Consider the following 20,192-nt stretch of genomic DNA (forward strand, 5'->3'; position numbering starts at 1 on the left):
TTGTGTGTGTGTGTGTGTGTGTGTGTGTGTGTGTGTGTGTGTGTGTGTGTGTGTGTGTGTGTGTGTGTGTGTGTGTACGGTAAAGCTTAGTGCATATACAAGCCTCAAAGCCATGGAATGTGAAAAGGCAAAAGCTGAACTTTCAGACCTTGAGGAGTATAAATATCAGGATTGTTGGAACAAAAACAGAACAGAACTCTCGCATCCCAAACATTCCTTCAAATGTAGCTTTTAAGAGGAACAATATTTTGTTTCTAAAATCAGTGTTCCAACTTTCCTCAACTATATTCTTCCTTTTGTTTGGCCGGATGTACAGTACTCGGAACTATGAAAAGAAAGACACAATGAAATAGGATAACATAAAACAAGCATTAACTAGATGTGTTGTACACTATCACGGTAAGTAAGACTGTTTTGCTGTACAACTCCAGAAAAAAATGCATTTTTGTGTGGAGGAAAAAGAAAACTGCATTAACTTAAAATGCACGGCCCTTGACAACAAACATTTATCTTACCTCCAATTGTTTATATTACAGGGGCCATAGGAATTCCGTAAGCAACAACCAGGTTCCTTTAATCAGTCTCTTGAATTAGATTGAATCTTAGAGAAAAAAAGCATGTTGAGACATCATATCAAGAATGTTGCAAGCGCACAAAAATTGTGCATGATCAAAAAGAAAATTTTAAATGTGTAACAAGTGCACCTGTGGGATTCAACTAACCCCTTGCGCACTAATAAACGAGCTGTAAAATGTTCACTGTAGTTTGGCAGATTAAACAAGAAAAAAGTCGCTGTTAAAACATAATAAATGAGAATAAAATTGTTGGTCACTGTACAGCTCAGGTATCAAACTCAGGCCAGATACGGCTCACCAAATCATTTAATGTTTTTTGTTAAAATATTACAGTTGCTTCTTTTCACTTTTAATAACACTGAGCATTTTTTGTTCCAATCCACTTTTCAAAATAAATTGAAAAAATATTTCAATTTTTTTTTACTGGATTCGGTAGTGTACATATGAAAACATGAAGGCTCAGACATGTTGATGGATTCCAAGTGCTAAACCACGTGGCCCGTGACAAAAATGAGTTTGACACCCCTGCTTGTAGAGCAACTTGAAATGTAAAATTGCATCTATACATATTTTTCATGGAGAGAAGCATGTACACGTTTGCGAACGTAAAAAGCGGTGAGCGCGCTGCAGCAGGTGGTGAAGATAAAGAGCGCGACGGCGTCGTGAGCGAGATCGCCGTGGAGTCGCTCGTAGAGCGGCCGCCGCTCGCCGAAGTCTATCCGCAGAGCTTCGATCTGCACCAGGGTGCTGAACATGACAAACACGTGAAAGATCTGGTGGCCCTGCCCGATGAAGTCACACTTCCCAGGGAACCAGCTCTCCGGGTGAGGGCAGGAAAAAAAGTAGGCGCCGATGAGGAAAAAGAGCACTTGGTAGAGGTGGTAGACCACAACCAGGTCAGAGCAGCCTTCCTGGTAGCACGTGTAGATGCGATGAACCACGGGACTGATGTCCAAACAGTAAGCCAAGGCCGAGGGCACCACTTGGAAAAGCTTGTGCGTAATCTTGGGCAGCGTGGGACTGACGTATTTGCCATAGCAGCAGCCAAAGCATGTGAGCCAGGCCAAGAAAGCAGCGGCGGGTAAAAAGAACCCTTGCACTCTGGCATGCCACGCCTCCTCGATGGCGTAGTAGTAATGCGTCAACGCGCTGCCGTACTGGTAGACGGCCACCCCCACGTAGTCGAGGAAGTAGAAGGTGTAGTGAGACAGCTCAGATTTGGCAGACAAGAGATGAGCGAGTGCGCTAAAGGAGAGGTAGGTGAAGGCGGTGAGGAGGATGATGAAGAGGGGCTGAGCGTGAGGGTCTCGCAAAAAATCAACCGTCTGTGAGATCTCCTGCCACTTCACCAAGATGACCAGGGCGGCCAGCAGGTGTGTCCATACGTTAATGGTCTCGTTGTGCCTTTGGAAGAGGGTGAGGAAGTAGTAGCGCCAGCTATGGTCCGGCTGCCTGTAGCCAGTGAGGATGTGACGCTCTTGGAACACCCAGGGAACGTCAGACACCTTGACGGTGCAAGGCAGTGTGGGAAAGGCCGACTCCAGCAGCTGAGGGATCTGACGCAGCTGCTGGGCGTTGATAAACAGGCGGCCGATCTGCTCCATCACCACCGTCGCCATGGCAAACTACAAGCGGGGACAGAAGGGGGAAAGGAAGGGCGCAGCGGTAAATTTAGTGTGTGGGATTCAAACTCTAAATTATGAATTATATGGTTTCCCTCAGAAGGTCTTCATGACTGTGAAGACCAGAAATGTATAATCATATATATCATATTACGTAGACACAACTGCACCTGCATTTCATTTTTACTAGAACTATATTTTATATATTTGTTTTGGGCACACTGAACAGAAGCATTATTAGCCAAAGATTTCAGAATTCAGTTTTCATTTATACCCCAAGTGTCCAATTAAAACATTTTAAAATGTTTTTTTTTTCTTTTAGAGATCCACCCAACTAAAGGTACCTTCAGTGAAGTTAAGCTACATTTAATGTGGAAAAGCATCTCGGCTAGATCGCTACATTTTCCAAGTATATTTTCAGAATGTTCGTTTGCAAAGCAAATATCAAATAACAGATGCAATACCTCAACCATTTGTTCCAATATCACGATTCAGAGACAGTGAAAGGAGGAGATTGTGTTGACAGGCTTGACAGAGAACAGAAGCGTGAAGGAAGCTTTCAGTGGAGGTCAGACAGGCAAGCAGGCATTCACATCTTTTTTTTTTTTTTTTTTTTTTAATATTATGGAAATGACGAGAAGCACAAATCGTTTTGAAAGAAAATTATTGGTATCCTTGAATGTTGTGAACGAGCTATACAATGCCTTTTGAAATGAAATGTACCACATTTGCATAAACGGAATATTGTGAATATACAGCGAATGAATGCGTGGATGGATGGATTTCTTTAGGAATAAAACCTTTTCTAAATGATTTTTACTGTAGTTGTATCAAAGAAGAAATGGAAAGTGTGGCCTTGGAGAGCAACACTGAACTGTTGCTCAACATTTTGCTGCACATCCTTTGGCAAAGGCAACTACCTCCGAGCATTTCTTAAAGCAACCTTGAAGTCTCTTGCACAAGTCAGTTGATGTTATGAAAACCGTTTTTAATACATTCAAGTCTTTCACTGCGAAGGGAGATAATGTATTTATTCTCAACTATGCTTAACTGTTTTTTTTAAGTTGCTATAGAAATGGTGACCCTAGTTTGCTTTCATCTGTCCACAAAACATCGTCCTAGACAGATATTCTGTCAAACATCATCGAGGCTAATAATGTGAGTCAGACCTGTGCAAGGTGTGTCCGAAAAGTTCCATGACTGATGAATTTCATACTAAATGTGAGTTTCCTGTAGCCATCTAACGTTTTTGCACTTGGTTTTCGATCAATATCCTCTGTGTCTGGTTGTCAAGCAATGAGCAGAGGGAGCTATGCAGATACCAATGAGGCCAGACTTGTTAGGGAGTGTCATGACTGGTGATGAGTCAAAATAAACTTCAAGTACACAGCCTTCAGTGGAATAGGCTAACATTGAAAAGGCCAAAGAGAGCAAGGAAGTCAAAGTCCAAAGTCCTATTGATGGCATTCTTTCAGGTGGGGGGCCTCAGCCGCTGCCAGTTCTTCCCACAGTGCCAGATGTTCAATGAAGCACGTCTTCAGAGAGATCCTGTGGCATTTGTTTTCCTTCAATGTACAAGGTGAATTTCAGCAAACTCAAGGATGCTTCACCATGTCAATGCACACCTGATCGTGATGTCCAGAGCATCTGACCGTTCCCAGCGAATAAGAAGATGCAAGGGCAACCACCCTCATCCTACTTGGCTCGGTGTGATCCCCCCCCAAGAGTGTTATCGACTCTCAATTCAGACATGGAGGACACTATAATGGCAGGGCCAAAGACGACAGAAGGTCTGGGATGATTCCTTCCAAGAGGACATAATGTTAGGCAGAGAAGCCTGGAGGATGGAAAAGTGTGTTCAGACTCCACGGAGATTACATTAAGGGGGGAAACTTGTTGGCTGGATTTGAAAGATAATCATTTGTGACATCAGTCAAGGAAGTTTTCTGACAGTGTGAATTGTTGAATCCGAGACACTTTGCTGGGATTATTCTTTAGACAATGCATCTTTATTTATATAGTGCTTTCACAACAGCGGCACTATAAGATTAAAACAGCAGCAACACTTCGATTTGACCTGGATCAGTGAGTGTATACGATTTCTGACAAGATGTTTCAACAGTTAAGCATTTACCATGTGTTCAAATTTCATTTTCACAACACTGTAAGACAGTGATGAAATCCTACTATTTGTGTAGCAAACTGCTTTTGGGGGGTTACTTGGAGAACATTTTGTATCTTTTACAGAAAAGCCAATCAAGAAAAGACGACATGACCTCATAGAAAATATAAAATATCCACATTGTAAAAATATTTGAGCCATCCCTTTTTCCAGAACCATTTCACACGAACTTGACACATTAAAGGTCGAAAAAAATGAGGAATAAGAATCAAATTAATTGCTGATTTTTTTCAAAATTATTTTAATAGAATGTGGTCTCTAAAAGTTCTAAACTCTTTTTCGGTGCCAGAATAAAGCACTTTTCAAAGTGTGAAAGGCTTGCACCACAGCATGGAACAACAATGGCCCCCAGGTTGTGAGCGTTCCCGTTTTTGAGAGTGCTGAAATAGTAGCACCAGGAAGTTTAAAAAAAAAAAAACCTACATACATTTTTGCCATTGATTTAGATGAGAAATCAATGCTGCTGATTTAGATGAGACCGCAGCTTAACGTGTATCTTTCCTTGTTGCAAATGACAGCCCTGACTGAGCGCATCCGTTACTAATGGCTCCATGGGAACTCAGTGAGTTGAAGCTTGTTCGCGAGCTACAGCTTCACCAAGACCACTCGAGGTATATTTCAGGCTGAGCAGGGAGCAGTGTCTTTTTAAGAATGTCACTGTATGGCATCTCTTGTGTCCCAGAGCTCGGGACACTGAGACATTAAATTAACAAAACTTCCTCTACAGATGGGTATTGTTAAGATTGGAACTATACTACTACACTTAACTATTGACGTTATATGACGTGTGTGTGTGTGTGTGTGTGTGTGTGTGTGTGTACACACACACACACACACACACACGTCATTATCATATTTTTAAAATAAACAGACTGAAAAACCACCTTAAATCTAATAGTGACTTTAAATTTGGTGCCGTTAAAGAATGTGGTACTGATGAAAACTAGTTTTTGTGATACAGTTAGCAAATTGGGATATCATTAAATCAAGAACTGTTTACGAATAGCAGACCGGTTAGACAAGTCTAGTGAATTTCCCGTGTATGTATGTACGTGTGTGTGTGTGTGTGGGGGGGGGGGGGGCGTGTAGTAGTGAATGGGAGAAGATTACGTAACAATATGCATCCGACGTCCACACCCTTTTCTCCTAACAAAGGTTGTGTACGTGCACGCCTTTGATTTCTAAAGGAAACGTGGTGGATCATAGTCAGGAATTATGAAAACATCAGTGTTGCGCTGTACAACGAGGCGGCCCTGTTGCACTCATTCGATCCGACAAATCGTGCACCTGATAGACGCCTGTGAATTCCAAATCCTTTTTTTTTTTTTTTTTTTTGGAGGGGGGCGATTTACACTTTATCACAACTGGGAGGTTTTATTCCAGTCCCCGCGCGCATCACACAACGACAATAGGGCGTTTAGCGTGGAATTACTGAGATAACCCTTCACTTGCGGGGTTTTCTGCTCGAGGCGGAAATCTTCCTTTTATCATCTGAACTAGTGAAAGCGACCCACATACCTGTAGATGGTGAAATCAATCCAAAGTCTTAGAATTTGCCAGCGACGAAGGACGGGCAGCTTGATAAATTATTAAAAACATTGTGCGACGAATTACACGGATGGAGGATGGCCGTGGCTGTAACAGTGCTTGACGGTAGGGCGCAGACTCCAAGAGGATGTCAAGGTCTTCTGACAGGCGGCTCTTACAACCAATCAGAAGACCCGGCTTGGCCTCTCTTCGCGGTATGCTTCATTTCAGCCAATGAAGAGCTGTTGTCCGGGTAATCAACACACCGCACCATAGGGACATTTCACCACAGTCATGATTTGTTGCACTTGGATGACACATTTTTATCATACGAGAAGTCATCAATTGTCTCACCTAATGTAATGTTAAAAGACCATAATTAATTTTTACTTCAATGGTTTTATGATGACCGAGTGGTTGCCTCATAGTTCTGAGGTTCCAGCCTTCCAAGATGCATACATACTCCACTGTATGCATCTTCTCCGCATGTTTATGTGGGTTTTCTGTTGATACTCTGGCTTCATCTTGCATTTAAAAACGTGCTTCTTAGATTAATTGAACATGTTAATTTGCAATTGGCTGGTGACTAGAGACAGCTAAGAATAAAGTCGAAAAATATTTTAGAATATCAAATAAAATGCTGGAGGGGACTTAACTGGGAATACACAGATTTCTGTGCTATAGATAGAGTTCTTCGGATTGGCATTGTGGGTAATAGTCGGGGGGGGGGGCAGAAAAGGTTTCTTTAATCTTCCCAAAATCATTAAAAACCAAGGATTTTGACTCCACCGTTACAAATTGTCAAAGTCCCCTTAAAACTTCCAAGTCCAAGGGTGTCAAACTCAAGGCCCGGGGGCCAAATCTGGCCTGCCATATCATTTTGTGTAGCCCGCGAGAGCAAATCAAGCATGTCAACTTTTCCATGATGCTTGCTAAAGTCTGAACTAAAATTTAAGACAAGAAAACTTTAATAGTCTCACAATGGAGAAATTCCCACTTGACAGCAGCAAAGTTAGGAGAAGGAAGAAGTAGAAGAACAAAATAAGAGCTGCTGGAAAGGCAGCCACTCTCGCGGCGCCATCTTGAAGTCAAAATAACACAACAAAACACATAAGACACAGACAGTCGTGCAATCTTAATCACTTTTCCTGCATACACTTTGTTGTTTGAAGCAGTTATAGATGAAAGAGGAGAGGATCAAAGTGTCCTTTCATCAGTGGATCAGAGACGTCATGCTGAAAATGTGCACATGTCTGTCACAAGCTTAAGTTTTGAAAGCAAACACGAAGCTGTAGCGTCCATTGACGAAAACAGATTGTCTCACATTCCTGTCCCCCAAAATATAATCAATCATTACATCGAGATATTGCAAGCATTATCTCACTCCATACTTATTACATTAACATAACCATTATTCTTGACTTCTGATTTCAAAACTAGTTATCCACCAATTTGTTGTGCACTGTGTATGTAATATGTGGAGGTGATCAAATATTTTTACCGTTTCACAAAATTCATAATGGCCCGCTCAGGGAAACCGTAAGTAACTACAATGTGGCCCACTAAAGTTTTCAAATGAGGTTTTAATAAGACTTGAAATTTGAAAAGTAGCTAAACTAAAGAGATCTTGACATTGGATGCCACAAAGATCTTGTTTTGTCATCAAATCAATCTGCCATTCTTGTGTTAGGCATTCATGAACAACAAGGTCTCTATTGTTTGTCCCAGTCAGAGATGTGCATTGTGTCTTCGCTCAAGTCAGGGAAAGTGTTTTTTTTCTGTGAACATTGTGGAGACATTGTTTCTAAGAATTTAGGGTGACTTGTGACACTGTGACTTAACCATGTAAATAGTGCATGCAGTGTGACTGTATTCAACGGGGCAAGTGGAATGGAGCCTGGTAATGTTTCAGTGATCAATGATGGCAGTCAAGTTATTTCATGCAAAGACACTAGAATGACTGTCAAACAGTAAAGTTGAACCAGCATTGCAAATCGAAAGCTTGATTACAAATGTCACGTTAATGTTCAAAAACTGACCGATTATCACCAAACGTTATGTGAACATGGATATTGATATCATAATCATCAAAACATTCGAACAAAACGATTGTGGGTTATATTTACATTGTATGCCCGTATGCGTTGCCTCATACAACATTAATATAATCCAAAATACTTTACGTTTGGATAGTTACAGAATAAACATTTACACTTTTGTGTTTGACTGTGTGTGTGTGTGTGTGTGTACACACACATATATATATATATATAAAAAATATATATAGTTACGGTTCCAGAACAGACTCAGACTCTACAAATGTAATGTAAAGGCAGATAAAGGTATACAAAAATATTTTACAGCAAAAAAATGACAAAGTACAAATAATGACGCTGGTACGCACACCAGGAGAAAACGAGAAACCCAAAAGCACATGCATAAGGCAAGGGAAAAATACAAATGAAAATAGCTTGTCACCAAAGGACAAAATTACCCAGTCACGAAAATAGCAAAACCGAGAGTAATGATAAACACAGGCAAACTACTGACGGAAAATGGAGAACGAGAATACGGAGCAATATCGAGAACGTTTCGAAAACTGCACTTGAACAAATTGCATGAGCAAGGTGAATTATCCGACAGTCAGGTGTCATCCGTGATGTCCTTAAATAGTCCATGATCAAATGAGGAACAGGTACGCAGCAGGAAGGACCGGAACACCACTGTCACCCACTGGGGACTGTATAATATAACCTGGACGTGCAAACCAGTCAACCACTGTGCCACTATAAAAAAACATTCAGAAAATTGAAATATTTGTTGAACCTGTGCCACTATAAAAAAAACATTCAGAAAATTGAAATATTTGTTGAACAGTACATTTAGGTTCCTAACTAAGTCATTTTGCTCATTTAAATGCTTACATTAGCTAAAAATGTCCACCCTATCATTGTCCACCATGTCAACAAGCTCATATATTGTATTTTGTTGTTTGCATATACATTGTCTCCTTGCAGTCAATTTATATATTTAAAATAAATGTGTGGGAGCATGACCAATATTATTTTCTGACAGAATAACATCAATTTTAATTGGGGCGTAATGCGAAAGTCACACCTTGTGGAAACATTGACTGATATGATGTGAGCGGTAAATTCACCATTAACCATTGACGAAACATGCATTTGAGACAGATAATAGACGAAACAAGCAGTTACAGTTGCCCTGGGAATACCAAATGACAAGTCGACACACCTTAAACCTGTGAGCACATGTCATGATTTAAGTACTCAACAGTGTTTTGTTTGACAGGTTGGAGGTCAACAGTTAGGTCGTTGAGAGATTTTTTCACTGAGCCCTGCCAAACAAGATGGATTGGTCATGCTGGACAAGGTGAGTCGATCTTCTGCAAGTTGCCCACAAGTTCACCACATTTAAAAGTTTGTGACCTCTTTCCTGGGGTATGTGAAGAGCAAAGTTGATGTGCTTTCTGCAATCCTGAATGAACTGTTTAAAAAAACAAAAACAAAAACAAGCACCACTAGAGCTGGGCGCATGATCATGTCTAGACAAAACTAGGCCATTCCATCACTGCCAAGCAACCTGAGGAATGCACGCCGAGTCTCGGTAAAGCTACTCTATAGTTACATGAAATCATGTAACTGTCACTATACTCACTGTGAAAGAACATTACAATAAGGGTACCATGTTACTGTTTGTATGAAACCAGAGAGTATTTTCCAGCTTTGTTACTTAGAATCACAAAACTGTCATCATTCAGTGTGATTTTTTTTGGCCCAATGACTCTGCCTCCACTTTCATTTATCTTCTTTCATCCCAGAAACAACCTAATCAATATTTTAAATGTTTTTTTTTTTTTGGTAAAAATATGATCATGGTCAATACAATACAAATGAAAACGAGTGAATAGTGAAAATACTGGTCAAAACTAATGTGTTCCAATGCATTATTTTTCTTTAACAGTAGTGACATGTTGAGCAGTGACATGATGCAAGAGGAAAGACCTGTGGGGTGGAAATGAGCACTTATGTCATGGGTACACCACGACTAATGGCAGAATGAAATATATCAGGTTAAATGAATTGAATTCCATGATAATAGCTTTTCATTTTTTGCTCTCTGAGACTCAGAGCGGTAGAGATCATTTGTTATCCACTGGACTTGAGCATTAGCGACAGGGAGGGAAAAATGCTGGTTTCATCGAAGGGAGACATTCATGGTAGCTATTTTATCCTTATGCAGGACTTGTCGTAAATGTGAATTCATTTTGAGGAAGTAGACGGACAGCGCACTTATCTATTCCACTCCAAAGGATAATTTTGTTCTTGAGAACTTTTTGCACTTTTGGATTTTTTTTTTTTTTTTTTTTACATTTTGAGGATTTACAACTCCTTTACATCTGATTTTTAACTGCATGTAGATAGAATTATAAATGTAAAATAAAATTATATATATATATATATATATATAATTTTTATTTTTATTTTTTTTTTAAGTTGATACTATACATACATACACACACAAAATATTTTGTCATTTATTTTCCTTTTTTATCTACTTATTTTCAACTTTGCCGTCTTCTTAATTTATTAAATATCTTTAATCTCACTGAACACTATTTTCTTATTAAAGACCTCCCTCATGGTTTTTTCAAGAAATGACAGTTATTCCCACTCCATTCCATCTGCCGTACAGAATCCTGAGTCCCTGCAATCATAGTGATAGCTAAATATACCCTGGTCTTCACAAATACAACGAATCATTTAGATGGAAGAGTTGCTGTGAAAAGGGTATGATCAGATTGTTTTGTTTTTTTTTTCTGCCAAAGGTTGTTTAATAGAAAATTTAACTGATTTAAGATGGGGACTGGCGCTCAAGAAACAAGGGAAGTCTGAACCTGGGCATCTCTTTCGTTGCTGGTTCACAGAACCTTTGTCTTCTACCAATTTTCACATACTGTGGCATCGGCAAACGGGAAGTTTTAACTCTTTATAAATGGCGAGCCAGCCAGGGGCTATTTTAATCCCTGGGGTAAACAAGATTTGATCGTAGGTAAATCCTCACCCATGCCTATTGGATTCTGTCACTAGGTGTCAGCGGTGTGAAACCATAAGGTCAACAGGAAACGCTCAAAAATATGTGCAACATGATTAAGTCATCTGCAGTTTATTAGTAATAGTACAGGATTGCAAACAAGGTCTCTCAAGAAAGAAATGAACAGTACCTTCAATTTTAAATATACAATTTATGAGAAGTGCTGAATATGGACCAGTATACCAATTGGAATGGCCACCAGTGGAAAAACACAGTTAACACCAGAAACAGTGTAATCAGCTGCCAACAGGAACTAGTTGCGTAAAAAGAGGCACTAAATCTTAAACTGCAACTATTGCAATAAATGTAACACGAAGCTTTTCCTTGAATGGAATACATTCTCTTTCCATCTTCATTCATTCCTTTGTTTTCCTCAGTTCTTCGATCTTCTTTTCCTTTAAAAAAATAAAAAAATAGTTATTTCTTTTTGTGTCTCATTTAATTTAAAACTTAAAAGATCACCAGCACATACCTTATCCTTGAGTTTCTTATCGAGAGCAGCCAATCGCGCTTCACGATTGTCTTTGTTTGCCTCCATCTTCTGGTTAAGCTTCTCTTGAGTTGTCTTGCTAAAGTTGCAACAATCATCCATGGCCCTCTGGAGGACTTCTCTCTCATGCTCTCGTTTCTCGGCCAATTGCTTCAGCACTTCAGCCTCGTGGGTCTAACAAAGACAAAAATCTGCGTTTCACCGTGGTTGTTGGAGATTTGTTATTTCAGTCGATTCATGTTATTTCTGAATGTACCTTGTATCGCTCTTCTGCAGCAAGCATCTTCTGAGTGAGCTTCTCCTGAGTGGTCTTGCTGAAGTTGCAGCCTTCATCCATGGCTCTCTGGAGCACCTCCTTCTCACGCTCCCTTTTCTCTGCAAGGGTTTTCAGCACTTCAGCCTCGTGGATCTGGACAAAAAAAAGAAAAAAATGCAATTTTGACTAACTTGTCCAGTATTTGATTGATTGACCAATTTGTGATGTGAAGATACCCGGTGTCTCTCTTGTGCAGCCACCATTTTTTGAGTGAGCTTTTCCAGTGTATTCTTGCTGAAGTTGCAGCATTCATCTATGGCCCTCTGGATCACTTGCTTCTCATGCTCTCTTTTCTCCGCCAGGTTCTTCAGTAATTCAGCCTCGTGGTTCTGAGAAAAGGGGGCAAGATTGAAGATACAACTGAGTCTGTCAAGGGCAAGGCAGGTGGTTATGTTCTGACCTGTGTTCGCATTTGAACAGCATAACCCAGACAACCCTCACATAGCACTTTTTTTTTTTGCAAATACCTAACCAAAAGACCTAAGGCAGCGATATACACTAAAAAGTTGTTGGACCTCAGAGAAATTTAGAGCAACAAGTCAGCTGTTTAATTATTCCAATTAGTTGGTCATTTTCCCCACAGTTGATCAAATAAATTGAGTCAAATGTCCATTCAGGTTTTCTAACCAATCATATGGTAGATACCTTGCGTCTCTCATCAGCGGCCTCCAACTTCTTCAGAATCTCATCCAGCGAGGTTTCCTTCTTTTTCACAGGGGACAGTGGAAATTGCACTTTTGCATCAGGAGAGGTGGGTCTCAGGATGAGCTCAAACGCGTGACCTGACGCACGCTTGTTCAGCTCCTTAACTTGGATGTCTGCAAAACCAGATGTGTTAAAGCTGACTGCTTGAGCTACGGTGGCAATACACAGGTGACTCATTGGGAAATTTCATTCATCTTGTTGCAAATACACAAATTCATTTTGTACAACTTAGATGGGGCAAATTAATAATTCAAGGTTGCTCTAGATTTTCAAAAGTAAACATTTGTGAAGTGTAATCCCCCCCCCCCCAAAAAAAAAAAACACACGAAAGCGCAATATAATCTATTATATTGCACTCACCTGCAATGTGTGCCATTTCAGTTGAGAGGTAGCCTGTATGGAACCACTAGTGGTAAGAATAAACAGAAATTAAAACAGGACATATACAATTTTCTGCTCAAACAACAGTCATGAGTTTTTCCTCCTCAAACAACAAAGACCTCGTGTTGAAGGAAGTTAAATTGTGGCCTGCTGAACCCAAGCTCTGCGTACCTACAGCCCAGTTTAAGTTGTTAATTAATATGACGACAAACAGACACGTGGAAATGCAATGTTCGAAAAACCACTCAAATTACAACTGTAATATATGTTGGAACAAGTCGATACGTAGCTCTCTCGTTCACCACTGCACCAACTTGCTGTTTGGTTTGAGATAAACAACGGGTGCTTGTTGCAAATACAAAACACACGAGGCCAGCAGCAGATTTAAGTAAAACTCGTTTCGAACAAACGTGAACATTTGAGTCTTAAAACTACTAAAAGTAAGAGCGATATCGAGTAAGACGATCAAATGAAAAGTGGCGTTTTGCTCCAGGTGTAACGTTCCATCGTCGCCATGTCGCGTGCCCAGCAGCCATGCCAACAGTCCGTTCAATTACCTGAAGTTGACTTCGTTTTAAAAGTCGCAATCGTTGCTAGTACACTCTTGGCGCTTCTCTACACAATCCGCGAGTGATCTGAAATTCTTATTTAAGCGGTCACGTAGAGCATCGTTCTCACCTATTCCCGTGTTTGAGGTGCTCGAAGGAGATATGCTTTCAAGGTTTTGTCTTTATTCCAACCGCCAAGTGAGCAGCCTCCCGCACAAAGTTGGATATATGACGTCTTCGCAGCTCTTGACGTTGATTGGTCCAAATCCACCAATCAGATGGAGCTCTGACGTTACACTAAACAAGAATGTCGGTTAAAGCGACGTCACAAGAAAAAACTCACTTCTAAACTTTTATACACAAAATTAAACCCTTCAGCTCTTTTACATCACCTTTTGGAACAAAACTATGTAAAAGGGTGATGATAAAGATCTTAATTGGGTGCACAGTACTTAATTGATTCAGCCTCCCTATCAATAGAAATTAATTATTTGATTCATTAGTGTACATAGTCCACAAACACATTTGACTCCTGACAACAGGTGATGAAAGCTGAAAGTGCAAAATCCTTTACATTAAACTTTGATTTACAACCTAAATTCTTATATTTCTTTAATGAAATTATTTTAATGTCCTATATTAAACCGATTGTCTTAGTTTGAAGAGCGTCTCTTGGTTACACTGCTTCTGCTAAATACATGTATATATGAGATATATATTTTTTGTTCAATTAGATATCAGTCTCTCTGTGCTGCCATGTCAAATAAAATATCCGCATGACCATCAGAATCAGTAGTGCTAAACTATAACTTTATATTTATGAACCATGGGACTGTCAGATTTCAAATTCATCCTGAGACAGCCACAGTGCTATTCCTCAGACAATTTTCCATCAGAGCAAGCCAAACCAAGTTCGGTTAGATATTAACAGGTCTATAGTGATCCGCATACACAAATACATTTACAATCAGCATCGCTGGTGAGTATGATATTATATTTTATTATGTTCTGGATCTTTCTGTTATTTGTTAAACATTGCGTTTGAACTCATCCAGATGTTTTTTTTTGTTTGTTTTTGTTTTTTTTTTGTGGTTTGTTTATTCTATACAATACATCTTTATTTATATAGCACTTTCACAACTGTGGCCCTGCTAGAACCGGCACTGGCCCTGTATATTAATTACATAAGTTTGGATGATTATTTTTGTGTACTGTCTTTAGAGAAAATATTACCTCTATGTAGGTACTTGTAAGCATATTAATTATGTGTGTCATATTGATTCGATGCCAGTCATTCAATCTTCATGCCCCGTAGAGGGCAACATTTAGCTGATCACTTGTCTGCCATTCTCCAGGAACAAAAACGACATTCACCCAGTTTGGTCTTCAGACAGCCAGCTGTACGCGTAAAGCGGCGAGAGGATACAACTAATCTCAACATTTTGATGTCATCATGGGAGCCTGTTTGGCATTGTGTTCTTTAGCCAGCTGCGTAAGTATTTCGGCTCAATTATGTCGTCTTCCTTGAATGTTTTAGTCTGAACTCAGTCGAGGCTTCACAACAACACAAGCAGTCGACGACCCCACCGAATAACGACTAACATTCAAGTAGCTGCTGTGAGCACCAAGTTATAAGCATCATGTGTACGCGTCTCTCAGGCTCATTAACGTGGGTTACTTGATTACTTTTATATTTTTAAAAAAAAAAAAAAATCTGACTTCATGTTTTCCAAGACGTTAGCTTCACAAGCTAGCTATGTCGTCGACTGTAGATAATATGCAAGATTCGGTTGGGTTCATTTGTAACCGTTTATGATATCTGTTTCGCCCAGCATGTTATTTAAGATTTGAGCCCCACACGTTTGTCACGTTTACGGTTTAAAAATGCCACCGTTTTCTCGAACGGCGATAATGATTAAGAAACGTTTGTAAAACGCCCTTCGGACCAATGGCCAACAGGTGGCGATCTCAGTGGTTGTAAAATGACATCTTTGTTAAAGTCAAATTCCTCCTCATTACATTGATCTTGTCAGTCAAATGAGCTTGGTTTTACATAAATTATCAGCACATTCTTGTGTCTCAGTTCTAATACAATTGTTTCTATTTAAGCATTACTGCTTGACGATTGAAACTGAAGTGTCAAGGTAAATCTAAAACTGCTTCCACTTGGTGTCTTCTCCAATCTTGCAGGCTTCTTGTTTGTGTGGCTCAGCACCATGTCTGCTGTGTGGCTGCTGTCCCTCCTCCAATAACTCCACTGTCACACGACTGGTTTTCAGCTTCTTTTTGCTGCTAGGGACCTTGGTGTCAGCTATAATGATCCTTCCCGGAATGGAAACTCAGCTGCGCAAAGTGAGAGATGTGGCATCGCCATCATTCTTGACTTTCAATTTATACTCCTGACCATATTAGAATATTTTGTACATTGAAATTGAGTGTGTTGATTTGATTTTTGGGTTTTTCAGATCCCAGGATTTTGCCAGGGTGGAAGCACTGTATTTGGCCTTGAAAACAAGTTTGACTGTGATGTCATCGTGGGCTACAAATCCGTGTATCGCATTTGCTTTGCCATGACCTGCTTCTTCTTTCTCTTCTTCATCATCATGATTCGCGTCAGGTCCAGCAAAGACCCCCGTGCGCCTATTCAAAACGGGTAAAGGTTGCAGCTGTATTCCACTCACGTCACATGGCTTTAACAGATAGTTCCGGGCATCACAACCTCAAGAGTGCCAGCCATTTAACAGCATTTCGAGTTATTCATTAATTTTTTTAAGACCAACAGAATATTGTGTTCTATGATTATTTCTACATTAAATCAACCGAATTAAGGAATCAAAAATAAGATGCTCTTTCACCACGAAAAAATTTTGATTCTACCATTTGTTAGTTATCAGCAGTATTTTGCGAAATTAGGTCGCTTCTCACATAATACAGAGAAAAATCAAAGCTTTTTATGTAAACAAATATCACACAGAACTTTGGGCTGGGCCATATGGCTGAAAAGTGTATTATGATATACGGTAAGTATTTCATATTGGTCTGACAATTTAATTTAGGTCACTTTAACATTACGGTAATATTTAACCTTTAACAAGAGTTCAATGCAACTATGAAAAGTGAAATTTAACTAATCAATATAAGTATAAACTGAACACCTTTTTAAACATAATTTGCTTGACTGGGCAATATGGATGAAAAATGTTTCACAATTCAAGTTTTTCATATCAGTCGACTCATAATTTTTTTATGTATTTAATATTTAAGATCAAGTTTAATAAAGCACAACTTTTAAGCGAAAAGAAATATTAAAATATCTGTTAGTAAATTTAATTTTCCAACAAATGAATCTGAAAAGGGTTTGTTTTTGTGTGTGTGTAAATTGGAATGTACTCTAAATGCTTATTTGCGGAAGATGCTACCCCAAAGCAGAATCGTGGATAGTTCCATTAACCTTCATTCAATATTGTCCATACAATAGAAGTGGAGCGAACTAATTCTCTTGGAGTGCATGCATGACAGTTGACCCCTCGTCTCAGAGAAGCTGACAGACAAGCACTTGGTTGTGCTCAAAAAAACACATTTGTGCTCAAAATTTTGTAATGGTGGCACAAATCTAATGCCACGCTGTGGTCTCTGCCCACAACATGCATGTACAATGTCGGATCATGGTTTGATTCCTGATTTACATTTTTTTCTACTGAACAATTTATCAAAAGCATTCAGTGTTATTTTTAGGCGTCTGACTATTGCGATACATAATGATTATTGCCCTAAGCAGAAAAGTGACTTTAATGCTAATATTTTTGCTTTTGTGACACCACTAACATCTGAACAGTGGTTTCATTCTGTGAAACAGTAAAACCAACATATAGAAATGGCTCTTGATTGCGATATAATAATCTATTTAGTAATACACAAGCATTGTATTCTACTTACCAGGAAGGCACGTCAGCCATTAGTGGCCGTTCACGTCAACCACCTCGTCATCCTTGTCATATTCCCAAGATTGTCGTTATACTTTGATCCTATTATGACATGTGCATACATGCTAATGCTAGCTATCATAACGTACTCTGTGAATGATATACATAAATGTTCTGGTTTCAAGTGTTTGCTTCAGATTGTCCGACTGAAAGTCTGTTAAGTGCTGCCATGACAGAAAAGTCACCTTTCCTCCGCTATATAAACAGTTGGTTAAAAAGGAGTGATTTCAAATCTAAAATGTTGCACAACTACCATCTGTTGGCGGTGTGGTTCATTACCACTCTTCAAGCGCTTTCGATTTCAGGCAAAGAGCATCACACTCCCCTCTGCCACTCCCAATGAAAACAATGTAGCAAATGACAAAACTGGCATTGAATGTTTTGAATCTGACGAACACCTTATGTTGTTCTTGGTATGTAATGAATCGAGTGTGCATGTCATGTTTTTTCAAAGAAGAAAAATGGTTTTTATCCAATGTTTAAAATAGATGAGCAGGATGTGCATTTGCATCATTGACTTTAATCCATCTGCTGTACTGAATGTATGTTTTTAACTGTTTTCTTTTCAGTTTCTGGTTCTTTAAATTTCTGATCCTAGTTGGGATTACAGTGGGAGCCTTTTTCATCTCTGATCCGCTCTTCAATACTGGTGCGAACAACATTAATTCATTTTGTAGCAACATACTTTTGAGAGGCTGATATTTTTATTTTGTAGTTATTTCGGTTGTATTTGTCACAGCTGTGTCTCTTTCCTTTTTTGCTTCACAGTGTGGTACTATTTTGGACTAGTGGGTTCACTCTTATTCATTATCATTCAACTCATTCTCCTCATCGACTTTGCCCACTCCTGGAACAAAGCGTGGGTAGAAAATGCCGAAAATAATGACAACAAGTGCTGGTATGCAGGTATAGCATTTTAATATCTGATGTCTTCCATAACATGACTCAAGCGCTGTAAATGTTTCGTAAACATTCATCGGCCCGCATCTTCATGTGATTCCCAGGCCTGGTGTCTTTCACCTTCCTGAATTACGCCCTGGCTTTCACCGCTGTTGTGTTGTTTTATGTTTACTACACGCAACCGGATGACTGCAAAGAGCACAAGATTGTCATCAGCCTCAACCTTATCTTCTGTATCATCATCTCTATTGTTTCCATCCTGCCCAAAGTTCAGGTAACAACTCGCTTTCCTTGGTGTACACAGCTTTAAGGAAAACGGGTGTTCCGTACAATTAAATGAATGTGGCTTTTAAAATGTCCCGGTGTTGCACATCGTGAAGTACGATGTTAATGTATGAATGCTGTGATGCTTGCAGGAAGCCCAACCTTACTCTGGCCTGCTACAGGCTTCGCTCATCTCTCTCTACACCATGTACGTCACTTGGTCCGCACTGACCAACAATCCAAGTGAGTCTCATGGTGTCTTATTCAGTGTTTGTCGAGTCATTCGTGATCAGTATTATTGCAACAGTTCCCATAGTGATAAATCCAGTTCAGTGGATTCCTGGTGATTTCTGATATTCAACCGTAGTCATTCCTCCCTGACCCCCACCCCAAAAACTAAATTAAAAAAAAATCCGAAGTGATTCACTGGCTTTGATGGAAAATTCTAAATTGGGGATAATCAGTGAGTCCATGCCCATTTTTCAAAAAGAAAAGAACAACAACGAAATACTTCCAATTCACATTCAAAGTGCATTTCAAAGCTCAATATTAAGGAACGGTGGACTAAAAATGAAATATCATCCATCCATTATCTGAAGTTCTTCTCATGAGGATCGCAGGTGCGCTGGAGCCTATCCCAGTTGTCTTCGGGCAGTAGTAAGGGTATACCCTGAACTGGTCGCCAGCCAATCGCAGGGCACACAAAGACAAACCATTCGTGCCCACAATCACAACTAGGGACAATTTAAGAGTGTTCAACCAATCTACCATGCATGTTTTTGAAATGTGGTGAGAATCATTGCTTTAAAGTGGCATTGTTTTTCAAACCAAGTATGGAATTTGTAACTGTAAACACCTTTCCTTTTGTGCCATTTAAATATGTTCAAACCGACATGTCTAATTTAATGTCATGCCACAGCAAATAGTTAAAGCAAAAATCCATTCATTTTTTTTTTTTTACATTGCATTTGTAAGTTCTTTGCCCCCACTAGTCTAAACATGGTTGTGATGCATATTGCTTTTGTGGAGTAAGAATTAAGAAGACTAATCCGCCCGTTTACAGCCAACCAAGGATAAGGACATTTGATGTTACACAAGAACCTGCTTGCCGTCTGAAATTGACATCAAAGGGCCCATGAGCTTTTTGCGAATGTCACAGTTTATCTGTTTTTCCGGTTTTGGTCACGGATGTTCGTGGGCACAGTCGATAATTTCAGTTGGTAGGCAGTAGGTGGCGGCATTGCATAAAAAGTCAGGCTCCTTGGTTGGCTGAAAAAACGGAAGTGTATTCGGCTATATTTGATTCCATGAAAACAATATTAATCTGAACGCGGTGTTTAGACTAGTGGGTGCACATTGTACCGGTACATATTATTGCAAAGAACATTTTTTTGGCTTGACTTCTGCTTTAATATCCCCACATGAACTAGAGCTGACTGTAAAGCCCATGTTAAATGTTCTGTAAAGCGCTTAGCTACAGCTGCAGTGCTATATAAATAAAGAAGTATTGTGTGTGTGTGTGTGTGTGTGTGTGTGTGTGTGTGTGTGTGTGTGTGTGTGTGTGATTAGATAGAGAGATAGAGA

At 39.6% G+C, this 20,192-nt stretch overlaps 3 protein-coding genes across 4 annotated transcripts in view; 1 reads left to right on the forward strand and 2 right to left on the reverse strand.

Moving 5' to 3' along the window:
* Positions 1–977: 977 nt before the first annotated feature.
* paqr7b (progestin and adipoQ receptor family member VII, b) lies at positions 978–6,035 on the reverse strand. The gene is made up of 2 exons (XM_019886355.1): positions 5,898–6,035; positions 978–2,200 (listed from the first exon to the last, which is right to left on the reverse strand). The coding sequence occupies exon 2, from the start codon at positions 2,192–2,194 to the stop codon at positions 1,136–1,138; it is 1,059 nt and encodes a 352-aa protein (XP_019741914.1). The 5' UTR covers positions 2,195–2,200; positions 5,898–6,035; the 3' UTR covers positions 978–1,135.
* Positions 6,036–11,076: 5,041 nt separating this feature from the next.
* Positions 11,077–13,701, reverse strand: stmn1b (stathmin 1b). 2 transcript variants are annotated; one of them, XM_019886356.1, is made up of 7 exons: positions 13,592–13,701; positions 12,893–12,938; positions 12,473–12,645; positions 12,004–12,156; positions 11,768–11,920; positions 11,494–11,685; positions 11,077–11,416 (listed from the first exon to the last, which is right to left on the reverse strand). In XM_019886356.1, the coding sequence occupies exons 2-7, from the start codon at positions 12,906–12,908 to the stop codon at positions 11,378–11,380; spliced, it is 726 nt and encodes a 241-aa protein (XP_019741915.1). In that variant the 5' UTR covers positions 12,909–12,938; positions 13,592–13,701; the 3' UTR covers positions 11,077–11,377. The 2 variants fall into 2 exon arrangements, with proteins under 2 accessions (XP_019741915.1, XP_019741917.1); XM_019886358.1 differs by lacking the exon at positions 13,592–13,701 and adding an exon at positions 13,471–13,563.
* Positions 13,702–14,757: 1,056 nt separating this feature from the next.
* serinc2l (serine incorporator 2, like) overlaps positions 14,758–20,192 on the forward strand; it is an 8,391-nt gene continuing 2,956 nt past the window's right edge. The window contains exons 1-7 of the mRNA XM_019886162.1: positions 14,758–14,953; positions 15,652–15,813; positions 15,927–16,114; positions 18,014–18,093; positions 18,213–18,350; positions 18,449–18,618; positions 18,761–18,863. Of these exons, the coding sequence (XP_019741721.1) occupies positions 14,915–14,953; positions 15,652–15,813; positions 15,927–16,114; positions 18,014–18,093; positions 18,213–18,350; positions 18,449–18,618; positions 18,761–18,863 (880 nt within the window). The 5' untranslated portion in view covers positions 14,758–14,914. The remainder of the gene's footprint in view (positions 14,954–15,651; positions 15,814–15,926; positions 16,115–18,013; positions 18,094–18,212; positions 18,351–18,448; positions 18,619–18,760; positions 18,864–20,192) is intronic.

Source organism: Hippocampus comes, unplaced genomic scaffold (genome assembly GCF_001891065.2).
Source record: "Hippocampus comes isolate QL1 unplaced genomic scaffold, H_comes_QL1_v1.1 scaffold335, whole genome shotgun sequence".
Lineage (NCBI taxonomy): Eukaryota > Metazoa > Chordata > Actinopteri > Syngnathiformes > Syngnathidae > Hippocampus > Hippocampus comes.